This window comes from Montipora capricornis, chromosome 5 (genome assembly GCF_036669925.1).
Source record: "Montipora capricornis isolate CH-2021 chromosome 5, ASM3666992v2, whole genome shotgun sequence".
Taxonomy (NCBI): domain Eukaryota; kingdom Metazoa; phylum Cnidaria; class Anthozoa; order Scleractinia; family Acroporidae; genus Montipora; species Montipora capricornis.
In genome coordinates this window covers 11,338,705-11,355,753 of record NC_090887.1, presented here as the reverse complement: position 1 = coordinate 11,355,753, position 17,049 = coordinate 11,338,705, and the positions used below count along the sequence as shown (strand labels likewise).

At 41.0% G+C, this 17,049-nt stretch overlaps 2 protein-coding genes across 3 annotated transcripts in view; one reads left to right on the top strand and one right to left on the bottom strand.

Moving 5' to 3' along the window:
* Window positions 1–981: 981 nt before the first annotated feature.
* Window positions 982–5,898, bottom strand: LOC138048815 (uncharacterized). The gene has a single exon (XM_068894935.1). The coding sequence runs from the start codon at window positions 5,837–5,839 to the stop codon at window positions 5,060–5,062; it is 780 nt and encodes a 259-aa protein (XP_068751036.1). The 5' UTR covers window positions 5,840–5,898; the 3' UTR covers window positions 982–5,059.
* A 311-nt stretch (window positions 5,899–6,209) lies between these two features.
* LOC138048814 (uncharacterized) overlaps window positions 6,210–17,049 on the top strand; it is a 31,183-nt gene continuing 20,343 nt past the window's right edge. The window contains exon 1 of one of the 2 annotated variants that reach the window (XM_068894934.1): window positions 6,210–6,374. In XM_068894934.1, the coding sequence (XP_068751035.1) occupies window positions 6,320–6,374 (55 nt within the window). In that variant the 5' untranslated portion in view covers window positions 6,210–6,319. The remainder of the gene's footprint in view (window positions 6,375–17,049) is intronic. The other variant, XM_068894933.1, reaches the window with a different exon arrangement.

The following is a 17,049-nucleotide window of genomic DNA, read 5'->3' as shown; positions in this document are numbered from 1 at the left end:
TGTTGTAGTGTCAATCCATCTAATAACAAGGTCTCTTGAAAGTGTTCAAAACTGGTTTGAGCCACCTTAAAATGTAGCATTCACATTTAAGTGATATTCTGCACTATACTAGGCATATTAAGACCAAATAGCACAAGGCACAACAGAATACATGCAGCATACTGGATACGGTCTGCATGCGTACGAACGACCATACTCCAAACTTTATTAGGAGAAACTATATTGACAATGTAATTCGCAAGACACGAAGCAAGACTGCAACAACAGCCAAGTAGGGTACTCCCCGAGGATTGGAACAATGCTCCCTAAAGGCTGTGTAATCATAAAGTAACGTAAACTGAATAAACACGAAAAAGTATACATGGAATACGGCAAATAAATGACGAATGAGCACGGAGGCCAGAAAAAACCTTCAAAAACCCCAACACGAGGAAAAAACTGGAAATCTTGATAGGAACCAAGGCTCATCCGCCAGCCTTTCCTACGAGGCCTCACAACAAAATATAATGCCTATCCGACTTAAGGCAAACAATGCAAAATCAAACGAATCTACAAGCCCATTATTTTGGTCACATTTAACAAGTCTGCAGCTACATGCTTGAGAGATGAAGCGTTTATTAAAATACAAATCGCAGTCGAAAGACTGAATTACTTGTAAAAACTATTTACAATAATTTAATAACATGTAAAATATAATATATTATAATATCCTAAACTTAATCTTTTTTAAAAGTATAAAAGTACAAACATAGTATAATACGTGGACTAAAGGTTATATTAAGATCTCAACAACTGAGAGGCGTAATAGACCCTATGCAAAAATGGCTGCCTTTAAATTATTCTTTTGCTCATATTCAAAATAGCCCAACTAACCTCATTTTTGAGACAAAAATTCTAAAGAATTTGTTATCCCGAACGAGGTTAGTTGGGCTATTTTGAATATGAACAAAAGAATAATTTAAAGGCAGCCATTTTTGCATAGGGTCTATGCATTATAAACCAACTTGAAAATCTCTTTGTCTTACAATGTGGAACTCTAAATTCCCTGCTCTTCCTAGTTTTGTAGGTTATGGCATTAAGCGGCCGGAGAAGCTGATGGAGTTTGTGCCCCTTATTATCGACTATTTCCATAAACAGTTTGCGGCATAAAAGCGCCCGTCTATCTTGAAAAGTGGACATGCTAGATTTAGTTAGCGCCTCACTATAGCTAAGGTCGGGATATATTATCCTTAACGACCTTTTTTGTATCCTTTCCAATTGATCCGACAAGTACGCAGGCAAACTTGAGTGAAATGACTGACAGGCATACTCTAGAACTGATCTTATGCAAGCACAATAAAATTGAAGCAGAGATATACAGTCAATATCTGCGCGTTTATGTTGTTTTAAAAGATAAACTCTTTGTGAGCTTTTACGGTGACATTATCAATATGATCATTCCATTTCAGATCGTCTCAAATAGTTAAGCCTAGGATTTTTGCCGATTTGACAACTTCGAACTGCTTGCCCTCGGATTTCAGGGGAGAAGAGGCACCACGTTTCTCACGGAAGTCTATTTGCATCTCCTTACACTTAGTTGGATTTAGGCGGAATACATTTTCATCCGTCCATTTGAGCACTCCATCGACTGTATTTTGCAGGGTACTTGTGCTTGACTTAGGTATAACTTCGGCAAGTGTGTTATCATCGGCAAACTTCCACGGGGCGCTTGTAGTACTAAGGTCATTTATCATGGCAAGAAAAAGCCATGGACCGATTTTTGTGCCCTGTGGAATGCCGGCCGGAACATTGACAAAATCCGAGAAGCAGCTGGAATCAAGTTTGACGCGCTGAGATCTGTTTCGCAAAAAGTCACAAATCCAATTAACAACAGTAGGCTTAACACCAATACTGTACAGTTTGGCGATAAGCAAATTGTGATCTACAAGGTCGAACGCCTTCTTATAATCAAGAAGAGCCACTCTGACATGAGAACCAGACCCGTCCGTAGCTTTCAGCCAGTAATGTAACATTGAAATGAGTGCGAAAGTTGTGCTGGAATTTGGAATGAAGCCGTACTGGTTAGGTTCGATACACTTGAATAAAACAGGCTTTAGATCTTTCTCAATAACGAAGCCTTCAGCGACTTTAGAAAGCGTTGATGTGAGAGATATCGGTCTCGAATCTATATTAAAATCCTCAATAGATTTTCCCTTTGGCAAGGGCGGATTATCAGTGAACTTCTAGACTCGTGGAACCTTGGATTCTTAAAAGGACTGATTCAGGATTTCCGTTAAAGCCGGGGCAAGAATATCCGAGTAAGTTTTGAGCATCCAGTTTGGTAAGTTGTCAGGACCACCGGCTCGCGACACACTTATCTGCTTGAATTTTGCTGCAACTTGGTCCACTGATACTGATATGGGCACATGGCTAAAGGAGTGTAATCTTCCATCACACTGACGAAAGCCTCATTTATCTTGTTAGCTAATTCTTGGTCAATTCAGCTTGTATTAGTTCTTAAAATGGATCGAAGGTCTGGGCGAGAAGTCCTAGCATTGCCACACAATTGTTTTACCTCGCGCCACCAATCGCGTGGTCGCGTGTCCTTCAGATCCCGCACTTTATTGTTATAATAGACCTTGCGAGACCTCTTTCTTTCACGGTTGACTTTGTTTCTAAGGAGATTAAACAAAGGTTTATTCCCAGAAGCAAAGGCCTTTTGTCTTTTGCTTCTCAAACGCTTGAGGTCAGGATTTAACAAGGTCTATCCGTTTGGTGGATTTTGACAGACCGCTCTGGCATGATTGTGTTAACACCATAGTTGATATTATCCGTTATATTAGAGAGTTTTTAATCGCATGAACTATAGTGGTCAAGCACTTGCTCTCAAGGGACCGTCACTTGAAATCATCCAAGGGCAGCAACGGAACTAGGCCTCTTCTCCCGAGTTTTAAGAGATTTTCTCTGAGACTTGCTTTCTTGTCGGAGACCAGGCATGGTTATAACAGTCACATGGTCAGACAGGCCGAAAGCGGGAAGGGCTGTCGGCTCTTGATAATAATCCTGTAAGTTGGTAAATATCTGGTCAAGAATGTTGTTACCTCTCGTAGGGATCTTGACTAAAGGTTTCAGTTGGTAGTTCCTAGCCTGTGCTTTAAAATTGAATTTGTTGAAATCGCCAGCGACTACTATGGCACTATTAGGGTTCAACTGGAGATGGTTTTCACATGACCATGAATTGATTTCTTCAACGACTTGCTGGAGTGAGCTTGGACATGATGACGGTACGATCTCAGAAACAGTTGTATCATCGGCGAACTTCCAAATATGACACGATTCATCAGATAATAACTGCAGGTCGTTTATCATTACAACAAATAACCAGGGTCCTATTCGGGTACCTGGGGGACCCCAGCAGGGACATGCATCCAACTGGACCGAGTTTCATTTATCTTAACTCTTTGCTGCCTGTCTCTCAGAAAATCGACTATCCAGTTCACAACGGTTGGCTTGACACCTAAGCTATAAAGCTTAGCGATTAATACATGGTGGTCGACCAAATCAAATGCCTTCCGGAAGTCCAGAAGCGCAGGTCTAACAGTTGCACCAGTTGAGTCAGTGGCGCCCAGCCAGGTATGTAACACAGAAATCAGGGCATGGCTAGTAGACGAGCCTGGAATGAACCCGTACTGGGCGGGGTTAATCGATGACATGATAGCTGGTTTAAGCCCTTGGTCAATAAGAAGACTCTCTGCAACTTTTGAAAGTGTGGCTGTTCCGGAACGTTACGAAGCAGTCTTGAATGGCAGAGTCTAATATTGTTTTGAGCTTCGCTACTTTCTTGTCTGGAACTCGGAACTGCATTAAAATCGTGTTAATTACGAAACCTAGCCACTCGCCAATTTTTCTGGGCGACCAGCACGACTTATCTTCATTAACAACAAATCCGCAAGAACCGAGATCCTTACGCTGAATAATACTCGCTGCTTGAGCGGAAGAATTATCGGGGAGACTGCCTAAACCATCATCTAGGAACGCCAACGCCTTACAAGAGGCCGAAGCAATTTCGTGAAGCAAAAACAAGCACTGCTATGCCCAAAAGGAAGCACTTTAAAAGTAAAATATCCGAGAGCACCATTGAAATTCCAAGCAAAACCCAAATAGTTATGATGGTCCGGATGAATCCTAACATGATGGTAGCCCGACTTGAGGTCCCAGGTAAAAAACCAGTCACCCTCATCCAAAACCTCAGACAGAGATCGCAAATCTTCATACTTGAATTTGGGCAAAACTAGACATTGATTAATATGCCTCAAATCTGTCACCAAACAAAGCTTTTTGCCTTCGACAACAGAGAGTGGGTTTACGCAAAAAGGCGAGGCACGGTGCTCTTGAATACCGCAGTTAGCTAGTAACTCCAATATTGCTCGCTGCACAAAATGCGGGCGATCGAGTGAAGATTTGTTGTTTACAAGAAAAAAAGGCGACGGGTATTTACCAAAAGGTAATCTATAACCTTCCCGAATGATACTTAAAACAAAGTCCGGGGCCTGCAAACACGTTTCCCAGAAATATGCTGGTTTTTCCAGTCTCCCCGCTACACTCGAACAGGTGGTCTCCGCAATAAATTCGCCTGCCGCACGCTTATTAAACGAAGAAAATAAATTGGAATCCTCATCAACCACGTCAGCTAGTCAATCACGCTCGCCTCTATCCACGTTTCGTCTACAGGAGGTGCTTTGGTGCCCAAACTTAAATTTTATCGTACAAAAAAATAAATATATAAATAAATAAATAACAATAATAAAAATAAAAATAAACAAAATTAAAATACATTTCTACTCCAAAAGCGGCTGAGAGCACGATAAAATTAGTCTACTGGACTGAAGTCGTTCGCAGTACAGACCGAAGTGAAACGAATTGAATATGCTAACCTATATATACTAAATGCAAATGACTTGCAAGTAACTTGACAATGCAAAGGACAATAAATAACATTCCAATCGTAACGTGCAGAAAGCAATTATTTGCTTTACTGCGTACCGCAAATAGTTTCCCATTCTGCACTATACTAGGCATATTACGACCAAATAGCACAAGGCACAACAGAATACATGGAGCATACTGGACACGGTCTGCGTGCGTACGAACGACCATACCCGAAGTAAAAGAACAAAGCTAGTGAAAGAAGTGACAAAAGTGGTATACTTAACTTAAAACAAGGTCCCAAGCGTCTAGGGCGTGGCTCGAAACGATCATCACTTCTCTCTTTCCTGGAGCTGTAAGACGACGTGGTTCGGTACGATGAGGAGGCCCTGCGTTGCGGTCTGCTTCGCTTCTGTTTCAGCTTTTCATTCACCTTCCTCTCCGCCCTCTTCTCCGAGCGATACATTCGTTTCTCATCATCTGAATCGGACGCCAACTCGTCCGATAGGTACTCGTTGACTGTCAGCCAACCGAATTCGCTCTTGTCAGCTAACTTAATGGCCTTGATACGTTTAGAGACTAGCTTCGTACCTTCTTCCAAGGATCGTTTCACTCGTTCATGAGCGCCGGCCTTGAGCGTGTCGGTGGCATCATCAAACGTCTCCAAGACATCGTGAACGTGATCTAACTGCTGCTGATTGCCCTTTCTCTTGCAGATGTACCGGTCAAAACGAGCCTTCTTAACTGCGTTAGTCACGGTAGAACTGTTTTGTGCTGAAAACTTTGTGGCAAAAGCACCCAAACGGCTCTCAATTACCTCGGTTAAGTTGTCGGACAAATTGGCAATTGATTCGTCGACCAAAGCCTTCACAGCACTCCGCGAAGCTTCGGCTAAGGCTGGCTTGCTTCTGAAAGAATCATCATCCGCAGGCATGATGTCTACTGGACTGAAGTCGTTCGCAGTACAGACCGAAGTGAAACGAATAGCCCATTTCCGAGTTGCTGCATGCCTCAGTTTCAAAGCAAGTCCTGGTGCACAACCATTCAAATGGAAATGAGTTGCGTATTCTTATGCAAATCAAATTTATTTCCCTTACAATAGTTGAGCACCAAGACTCACTTCGAAACCTAGACAAACATCAACTCGGAAATGGTCCATTGAATATGCTAACCGATATATACTAAATGCAAATGACTTGACAATGCAAAGGACAATAAATAACATTCCAATCGTAGCGTGCAGAAAGCAATTATTTGCTTTACTGCGTACCGCAAATAATTTCCCATGGTAATGCATGCACGAACCACATTCGCTTGCTCGGGCTTGCGTTGCACTTGCGCTTGAAAGTCTCCAATCGTTGCAATTTTCAGCCTTTTTCAAGAAACCCTCGTTGCGCCCTTTGGCAGCGTTAACATGGCGGCCCGCTATATTGGCCTACTTCTCCTTTGCTGCCAGTTATGTTACCAAGGTATGATAATATTGTTCGCGTAACAAATGATTTTTATTCCAAGAATACCGACGGTTGTGGGTTGAAACTGGAGCCACATCAAAGCTCAGGGTTTTTGAATAACTGAGGACAAAATTCAGCCTTTGCAATGATATCTGAAATTAGACGTTATTGTCTTGTTCAGTAAGAACGATAGACTGAACAGAGAACTTGTTCACGTACTCCGTAGGCTCGTAAAGAAATTCCCCTTTCCCATCGATCCTTAGCTCGGGATTGTACGCCGGATATAATTACTTCATCATATCGAAGAAAAAACAGCGAAAACAACAAACGTTAGCTAAGCAAGACTTGAATATTTAGATACATAACCTTGCTTTACTCTTTGAGAGTACTAAAGAGTTTAATGAAAACTAACAAGACAGGTATTTGAAGCCAAAAGGTGTACTTTGCTACTTGGTTACCGTTGAATCGCACTTCCTTTTCGTCCGATCAATTTCAGTTAATTAAAGTAGAGAATTGGGTTTGTTTAATACAAAATTTAAGGGATGGTCTTTTCATAAACCTTTTGTTCCCCTGGCAAAAGACTTAACAAATGGCCTGTAATTTATGAGTTAGTGAGTAAGTGACAAGGACACGCGCATGAATTGAATTTGTATCAAGGCGGACCGATCGATCTTCTTGTTATTGATTAAATTGAATGCTATAGAAGGCTATTGCAAGCTTTGCTATTTCATTAGGTTTAGATGACACTGAGTTGCCCTGCCATAATCCTAGGAATGAGGTATCAAATGGGAACGCACTGAAACCCATATTCTACCATGACCAACTTTGACTAAAAGAATTTAAATGAGACGGTCTGAAATTATCACAAGAATAGGATACAATTCAAGTTTTTTTACCGCGTCACAAATGATATACAAAGAAACCATTATTAAATTCTTATCAATAAAGCCATTAGTTGGTCTTTAACTCCTCTATTGTCACGAACATCTGGTGTAAGTAGTTGTATCGGCTCATTCAGACCAGATTTGACAGGTAGTCATCAAATTACGTCATCAATCAGAAAGGCAAAAGAAGGGGGCGTGCATAAATTAAGGCAAGTTGGGGCATGACACAAGGTCAGGTAACCTTTACCCTAACACGTGTAACAACACTTGCATCCCATGTTGTCGCACAAATTAGTGAGATGCCAAGTCATTATGTACACGAGATGAGAAGGCAAAAGGTGTGCATAAATTAGGGGCAAGTTTAAACATAGCCCTAGCTCCACAACACGTGCAAATTTCGGCGGAGAAAATATATTACGCGCGCGCGTGTGTAACGATAAAATAGTACTGTGTGTGCATATCATTTTGGTGGTGAGTGAATATGCTGGCTTGGAGAGAGAGCTCCTTCCCACTTTGGAGTTGAGCAGTGAATGCGAGATGACACGGAAGCGAATACACTACTAAGGACACAAAGCCAATCACAATCACACCTGGTGACCTCATCGAAAACCAATGGAAAACACGACAAAATGAAAGTTTTAGCGGACAAACGTTCGGAATATTCCAAACCAAACGAGCTCTGTCTTTTTTGCAATGTTTAAAGCCGGTGATGCTTCTGCGACTGTAATAGTAGCGCTATTGTTTTCCATCCAAAGCGATAATCCTTTCTTCACACAAGTTTACCATTTTATTTGCACAACGCTCGATTCGTTTTATCAATCAAGCATAGCATGCGCTAACTTAAGTTCTATTAGAAAACGCCTGAAGAAAGGAAGCAGTAATGGCTCTAAATTAAATTTCGCTAAGGACCATTCTAAAGATTGTTTTCAAACGAGACGGGAATAAATCTAGTTCAAGGTTTTCATAATTTGGATTTTGAGAATCGCTTGAGATCGTTGTATTGTGCAACGGGAATATTTAGTCGGTTTCATGTCGTCTTTCAAAATGGGTTCACAACATTGACGCAGTGAGCAAATGAAAATATACATTTCAACGCTTTATTAAAAGACACTCTAATGACAAGTTAATATAAACGCTTGTTCTTCCGTCATCGAAGCTTTAATAATTTAAAATGCATTACTTGACAATGTTATTATTTATTTGTTATTTATTATTTATTTATTTATTTATTTATTTATTCTGCTATCAACCACAAGATATGTTTAAAAAAAAAGCATGTAAGGGAATGTAAAATAATTATGACAAATAGTTCTTAAAATAATAATTTATTTGGATAGTATGCCCGCTTCGAAGCAAAACGCTGCCCATAAGAATTTGTTATAATCTCTTTAGAGAGCAAACGCCGCATCGTAACCTTAATCCAAAAACAGTTCTTTTGAAAACGCACCATATGTGCAACAAAGATTATACGTGTACCGGTCAAGCAATATTGCGCATGCACTGTTTCAATGCTTTTAGAGCGAAAATTAATCAAACATGCCAACGGGCCCGTTCACATGGAGGTGGGGACCCCAGGTAGGTGAGGTACCCCGCCTCGGTGGGTAACCAATCCATACAATTTCTCTTTTCTTCTTGATTGTGTTCACATGAGAGGTGGGGTACCTCACCGAGGCGGGTTGCCCGGTCAGCCGGGCCGGGTAACCCGCTTAGGTGGGGTGAGTTTTCTCCATGCGAATGCTGTGAGTTGGGGTACCCCGCCCAACTGGGGTAATTTATCTTTTGAACATTCCCCCAAAGCACTTGGAAACCTCACCCAAGCACCCCAGGGCTATAAATATTGCATGTCAAGGCTCGCTTTCTTTGACTACGGGTAGGCGGGGTAACTCATCTACCCATGTGAACAGGCCTTAAGTGTTTACACTGTCAGTGAGTGAATTAAGCTTTATTGAATTATTCACAAAAAGACTGCTATAAAATAATACGTGCAGGGCTCGTTTTTCAGTAGATTCGTTAACATGGATAGAATGTACTTTGCCATGGTTTGGGTTTGTACTCGGAGTTGTTTTGCAGAACACTTCTTTCCCAGCACACCTTGCGAGCAATGGTTAGATGTTCTAAAAGAGTTACATCTAATGAGCCCCGGTCGCTTGCTGAGTTTTTATTACTACATGGACCAATGCAACGCTACATTTACCGAACAATATGCATTCCACAAAGTGTTATGTGTCACCAGGCGCGTAGCGTGGTCATTTTTTCAAGTACGCACAAGTACATATGATCTAGAAACCTAAGTAAACTAGGCGAAAAATACTGCGTTCTTTATTTCTTGTTCGAAATAGTTGTGTTAATACAAGCAAAGAACAAAGCGTCTTGCCCTTATTTTGAGCAAACTTGGCGCAAACAAAACATTGTTTTGGTTGCGCTAGTGTGACTGGTATTGTCAACAACGTTCTCGAAACGTCGCTCCTTTGCAACTTCGCCTTTTTGTTGCACGCTGACCAAACAACACTGCATTGTTTAGTGTAAAAAAATTCAATGCAAAACTAAGTGAGAACATGGTATAGCTTTTGTTTTTAGAATTTAATCAAAGTGGTGTTTTCATAAGGAAATCTTGGTTGCGTACAAGTAAAATGTTAAAAATAGAAACAATCTCTTAAAATTTCAAAATTTTCTGGTCACTTCAAGTACGCACGTGCGTATTTGCGTATAGGACGCTACGCGCCTGGTCACGTACTCGATACATTATCCTTCTTTCTGGTGGATGCTTTGGCAAATTATGAAAACTCTATGAATGAGGAAGATCTAATCATTTGTTTAACACCGTGGGTAATGCTGCAAGCCGCGTGTGTGGAAGCTCATCGCCCACAGTTTCTTTAAGTGACATATGTCAGAGAATGCAATGTTTAGTTGCGTGTTGCAGTAGCGAATTTCACGTCGAATTGAAAGATGTCACCGACAATCACGAAGAGGAAAATGAAAAGAAGAAGAAGAAAACGAGGACCCCAAATCATGCGAACCATTTATTACAGAAACTGTATTATGAAGTGGATCGACCATCCGCTTTAGGGGGAGTCGACAACCTGTATCGTGCGGCGCGTCGTTGTGGTGTGAAACGCACGCAAGTGATCAATTTTCTCCGGCACCAACCTGGCTATAACCTAAACAAACCTGCAAGAAAGCACTCTCGTCGTAACCGAGTGATTGTGTTTGATATAGATTCGATGGCAGGCGGACTTGGTTGACTTGGTTGACAACGTTTGAGTCGGTGGAATCAAGGATACAATTGTCTACTGACCTGTATCGATGTACTTTCTAAATACGCGTGGGTGGCCCCCTTGAAATCAAACACGGGTGCCTCGTTAATGGTGGCCTTTGAAAGCATTTCCAGGAAGGTCGTAAACCTACGAAGTTGCAAACAGATGCCGGAACCGAATTTAAGAACAAGACTTTTCAAACCTTCCTTAAAAAGGAGAATGTACATCATTTTGTAACCTACAACGAAACCAAGGCCCAAGTGGTTGAAAGATTCAACCGCACGTTGGAGCAACTGATGTGGCGTATGTTCACCAGCAGCAGCTCGTAGCATTATTTGGACCAACTGGACGATTTAGTCGATGGAAATTACAATCAAAGCGTGCACCGTAGCATTAAAATGAAACCGGCGGATGTCAACGAGAATAATGCATCAGAGGTTTTGTATGGGAATCTGTTAAAAAAGCCAGCAAAGTATAAACTCGAAGTGGTAGATCGAGTCAAGATCAGCAAGCATAAACGCATCTTTGAAAAAGGTTACTCACCATCCTGGAAGGAGGAAACCTTCACTGTTACTCAGACATTTCCGCGCGACATACCAGTGTATCGTCTAAAGGAAGCAGACGGTGACTGGATTCAAAGCACTTCTGACAAATGATGCAAGACTGAGAAAACCGAACCGAAAAACAAGGCGGCCGATTTTAAGATGCAGTTACCAAGTCAACTACACCTAAGTGAAGATTGCCAGGTGGCCATGACATGCATCATTTACCCTTACAACTGGCAAAACGTAGGTGAGAATCAGCTGTCCTACACTTTGCTTTGTGAGACAGACCCTGAACCTTGGAAATTGAACCTCCCTGTACCAAGTGACAGTTACCATAAGGTCAAAGATGTCATTCACGGTATACCGAAGGGACAAAACAATCGATCGAGAGACATTTATTTGAAGTCGGCCCAGCCCCTGGTGCGAATCCAAGTTTACAGTTGTTTGATGTACCTGTGACAGATGTGTCGATTGTCAGCAGCATGCGCAAATGGGCCGATTGAGAACCGGTTCAAACGGGAGCTAATCCCATCGAGTTTGTCATCAAACCGTTGGGTGACTACATTGACATAATACGACAGAGCTTCGATTGGTCGTAAGCCCACAGGGGATTGCAAGAACTACACTCTGGTCAACAACGCCCTTCATTCCATCATCAAATAGTTAACCATCTAGATCAACGAAACGCTGGTGACAGAACAGTCAGACACTCAAGCATACAATGCTTACATGAAGAAAGACCTTATATTGAAGTTCACGGAACAGGCCAAGAATCGTACTTAACCAAAGCTCTGTATTACAAAGACACTGCTGGACACATGGATGCTGTGGATAACACAGCAGAAAGTAACGAGGGTGTGAATAGAAGAGCCACATTTACTAACAATGGCGTAGAAGTGGGGTTGGTCGGTGTACCCCTTTGTTTATTGTTTAATATTGACAAGTTGTTGCTTGACGGTTTGGAGATTAAAGTCAAAGTGGACATGAACAACGACGCTTTTGTTTATATGACTGGGGAGACTCCAAACAACTGCAAACGAAAGATCACGTCTAGCACGCTTCGCACACGCACAGTGTGTGTTGCAGACAGTATGAAACTAGAACATGTACAGATCATGCACGGTCACAAAGGGAGCGCACCGCTACCTGCCATCTGTACCTTAACCAGAACCTCCACTCAGGCAAGGATTATCCCTCAAGGAGTCTTAAATCACACCGAGATAGATCTATTCCACGGTTTCATTCCTCAGTGCATCATTTTTGGGCTCGCGCTAAACGATGCCTTCAACGGGAACCTTGCAAGAAATCCTTGCAACTTTGAGTTGCTTAACATGCAAGACACTCGGCTGACTGTGATTGGAGAAGAGATGCCTTAGTCTGCGCTGGATCTGACGGATCGAAAAAAGATCGATGGTTACAACACGCTGTTTTCAGGAAGTTGAGACATGAATTGTGGGCACGGTCTACACATTGATAGAGTGAATTGCGAAAACGGTTACGGTTTGTTCCGTTTTGATTTGACACCGGCAGGAAGTGGACATCCCGATCATCCGATACCCCATTGAACGGGTAACGTGAACCTGTACCTGAAATTTGGAACTCAGACGAACTGTGGACGCCGAATTTCAGAATCAGTTGGAAATTGATCGCTATCGTCGCGTGGTTACGATTTGTCACAAGGCTCTTAATTCCATCGTTATGCATACGACCCCAAGAACTATGGCAAGCCTGTCTTTCTGACCCTGTGTTAGCACCTCTGATGCAAGGCGTATTTCCAAGGGATAGGCTACCTGTCATCAACACCCACCCAGCCGGTCTCATCGCGAATACGGACCCTCACAACCAACCTGGGACACATTGGGTGGCCAATAGCCCTTTTCACGGTTAGTTTTCCTCTTTTGCATTACAACATAATCTAGCATGTATGTGAGGCAATTTCGGGCTATTTCTTTGAATCGCCTCGTGAAAGTGAATTCTTTGACAGCTAATAATAATACTAATACTAATAATAATAATAATAATAATAATAATAATAATAATAATAATAATAATAATAATAATAATAATAATAATAATAATAATAATAATAATTATGGTTATCCAAATGTGATCTGAAGATTGGGACAGAAGCATTGTTATGTGCCGCACAGTAACAGGCCATCAGAACAAACTATGTAAAGCACTACATAGATAAGACCAGTGAAAGCCCTCTGTGTAGATTATGTGGAAAAAAAAGTGAAAGCGTGCAACACTTAGTATGTGGATGTGAGAAATTGGCTGAGAAACAATATAAGAGACGACACGACAATGTAGCAAAGAAAGTTCATTGGGATTTTTGTAAGAAGAATGGGTTGGAGCATACGGCAAAGTGGTATGAGCATATCCCAGAAGGTGTAGTAGAAAATGAAGAAGTCAAAGTTTTGTGGGATATCAATGTTCAGTGTGATAATGTGATAGAGGCAAGAAGATCAGATATAATTGTAATTAACAAGAAAGAGCGAAAGGGGATAATCATCGATATTGCTGTACCAGCTGATGTAAGAGTAGGGGAAAAAGAAAGGGAAAAGGTGGAAAAATACCAGGACTTGAAGAGAGAGATCGGAAGATTGTGAAAACTCAAAATGGTAGAAGTCGTACCTGTAGTGATAGGAGCCCTTGGAAGTGTCACCAAAGGATTTGATAGGTGGATTGAAAAGCTAGGGATACCATTCAATGTTGGATTAATTAAAAAAACTGCTTTGTTGGGAACTGCAAGGATTTTGAGGGAAGTGTTGGAAATGTGAAGAAGAGACAATCCTGTTAGCCTTTGGTCATTTGTTATGACTCGCCTATCAGAAGAAAAGACGACAATGACTACAGCCAGAACATGATGTTAAATAATAATAATAATAATAATAATAATAATAATAATAATAATACTAATAATAATAATAATAGTAATAATAATAATATCAGTACTCTTCTTTAGTTTACAGTTATGCAAATACTGAGTTCTTATAAACCCCATAGGCTACGCTTCGCGCCCTATGAGGTATGTAAATATGCATATTAACGTTTTACACAATAAACTGCGAAAACAATAATAATAATAATAATAATAATAATAATAATGATAATATTTATACCAGATAAACCCTTCAGTGTAATGAGCACTGGTATCAAAGGGGGTCCTGTTATTAAAATACTTAAGTAAAAATACAAAAAAGTCTAAAAGGTAAGAAACTCTAAGAAAACTGTTACATGGCCGTACATGTACACGAAATCATCTAACTGAGGAAAAAGTCTTTAGTGTCCCTTGTGAATTCAATGAAGGATTCCTTTGATTTAATACGGCGAGGAAGATCGTTGAATTCTATCGCGCCTGTAAAATAAAAAGATATCTTGGCGACCTCAAGGTTGACTTTCGGAAAATGAATGTCATTACAGCGTCAAGTCGTAAATGTGTACACAGAAGTATTTAAATTAAAATAATTATTCAGATAAAGTGGTACTGAACCATCAAGGCATTTTCTAGTTAACAAGGCAATATGAAGTTTTCGTCCATTAATCAAGGGTACTAGACCCAAAGTCACGCGGCATTCAGCTCTTTAGTATCGAGACCGGAATTTGGAAAAATTAAGTTCGCAGCTCTATGCTGTAAACTCTCGAGTACATCAGCGTTAACTTTACCACACCCGTGCCAGGCCACATCACAGTAGTCAAAAATAGGTAAAATCATCGTCTTGTAAAGGCGTTCAGCAGCAGCCATGGGAATAGAAATTCTCGAAAGCCTAAAAACACCCAATTTCCTCGAGACCTTATTGACCACGTGTTCAATATGGTTGTTAAAACTCAAGTGCTGATCAATCACGATGCCAAGATATTTAAAAGACTCCATTGCAGGATAAGCTTATGTTATCCCTCCCGCTTAAGCCGTTGGTGTGAGCCATAAATTACATATTCAGTCTTGCTCATACTCAGAAAAAGCTTATTTCCTTGCATCCTCGAAGAAATACGGTTGATATCATTGTTGAGGCTTGCCTCTAACTCATTAGCAGTTTTAGCAGCAAAAAAACACCACTGTATCGTCTGCAAAACCAGAACTTTTGAGAACCAGATGTAGGAGGGCATGTCGTTTATGTACACTATAAAGATCAGGGGCCCCAAAATTGACCCTTGAGGAACGCCAGAAGCTATATCTAGGGGCGAAGAGAGAGCTTTGTCGACCTCTACGTGTTGGGAACGGCCAAGAAAATAGCTAGAAAACCAAAGAAGGGTCCCGTTACATATGCCATATCTCTGTAGCTTGTTTAGTAGGATATGGTGGTCTATCGTGTCGAAGGACTTCTTCAGGTCAGTGAAGACCATTATCCATATTTCTACGGATTTCACCGACAAAAAAGGTGACATCTGTTTCCGCCCGAAGCCAGATTGACAAGACGACAAGAGATTGTTAGCGTTTAAATAACTACGCAATTGATGATATACGACTTTCTCTGCGATTTTGGAAATTAGTTGGAGAATAGAAATGGGACGACTTACCGACTTAATAACGAAACAACGGATGATTCCAACAAAAGGAATATCCGTTAAGTTATTCCATCATTATCTTCACCCCCGGTTACTAGCTTACCGTGTATATTTTATGACGTTATTTCTTTACAATGATAGAGCCTGTTTACGTTTGCAAAGAGCCAATTATACACCCCATGCATCTTAGTCACTTTTGGGTAAATGTAACTTTAGCGACCCCACCTTAGTCGCTTTCTGTTTATGCATAAACGGGACGCCCCGGAATGTTCAATGTTCCTGATTTTACTAAGGCCTCACAGGGTAGGGTATTGGGTGACGCCAACTACTCATGTGGGCTTAAATTTCCTCAGAGCAATTTCTTGTTTTATACTCAGGTGATAAATTGAATCGCTCCTGACGAAAGCAACCAGTTATTAATTTTTTGGGTAGTTTCATTTTCCTGATCGCAGTTTTAGGGAGAACTTAATTACCGGTAGGTGTGACTGTCTGACAATAATACGCTCAAGGATTAGTGAAAAAAAACAACAACAACAAACAAACAAATCTTGTCGCAGATGGAAAAATTTGTAGTCCACGACTATTCAGGTTGCTGTTAAATCAATACTAACACATAAATACAGCCTATTTTCGACGTTGACCTCTCGCACTGCATACGCGAGGTTAGATTACACGAAGAAAGAACGGGCTTTCTAACGTATTATCGAATTGAAGAGGGAAAGTCAACTCACCGCCATCTTTTCGGCTTCTGCCTTAGAACAAGTGGGCCTTTCCTTTCGGTTTCCAATTTGACTGCCACATGAAGCACAAAGGCTTTGTAGAGATTGTGAAATATTATTACCCAATAAGGCTTAAATGAGTATTTTCCAATTTCACAGGATCTTCTCTGGGTAACAAATTAAAGCTAGAAAGATGGTTTTACAGTGAGATGAGTATTTCGCAATTTCATGCCGGTGAACAAAGGAGCAGCAAATAATAATTTAATGATTGGAAGATACCCTTACATGAGATGAGTATTTCGCAATTTTCACACGATCTTCTCCAAACAAATTTAGAGATACAAAGAAAACTAAATCGATTCACTCGTCCAGTTTAAACGAAGAGAAGTATTTGTGCCCAGTCCTTTAGGTTCATCCCGTTCTAGGTTCCACTCTATATGGGAGCAGCAGGGCGAGCATGTTGAGGAAATTAAAAGGAGTTTTTTTGTTAAGACGTTGTGTACGTGATTTGATTAAAAATGGCGGCTGCTAGGAATGATGCTTCGCTAGATTCTGACCCTATAAGTCGTCGAAGCTGCGTAAATTAATTTTGTTGATGAAGACGAGTTGTCTCTGGCCCATTTAACAGAGCACTGACTCACTGACCTGGGGGGAGTGGGGGGGGGGGGGGGTACTGCCATGTATGGACTATATAGGTATGTGCCACTGTGAAGGGTATGGTTTTCAAGCAGTTTACTCTAGGATAGTATATAAATCATAGCCTTTCGGTCTAGGGTATCATT

What these genes read in the sequence shown, in the direction of transcription:
- LOC138048815 (XM_068894935.1), bottom strand. Translation starts at nt 5,839, where the DNA reads ATGCCTGCGGATGATGATTCTTTCAGAAGCAAGCCAGCCTTAGCCGAA.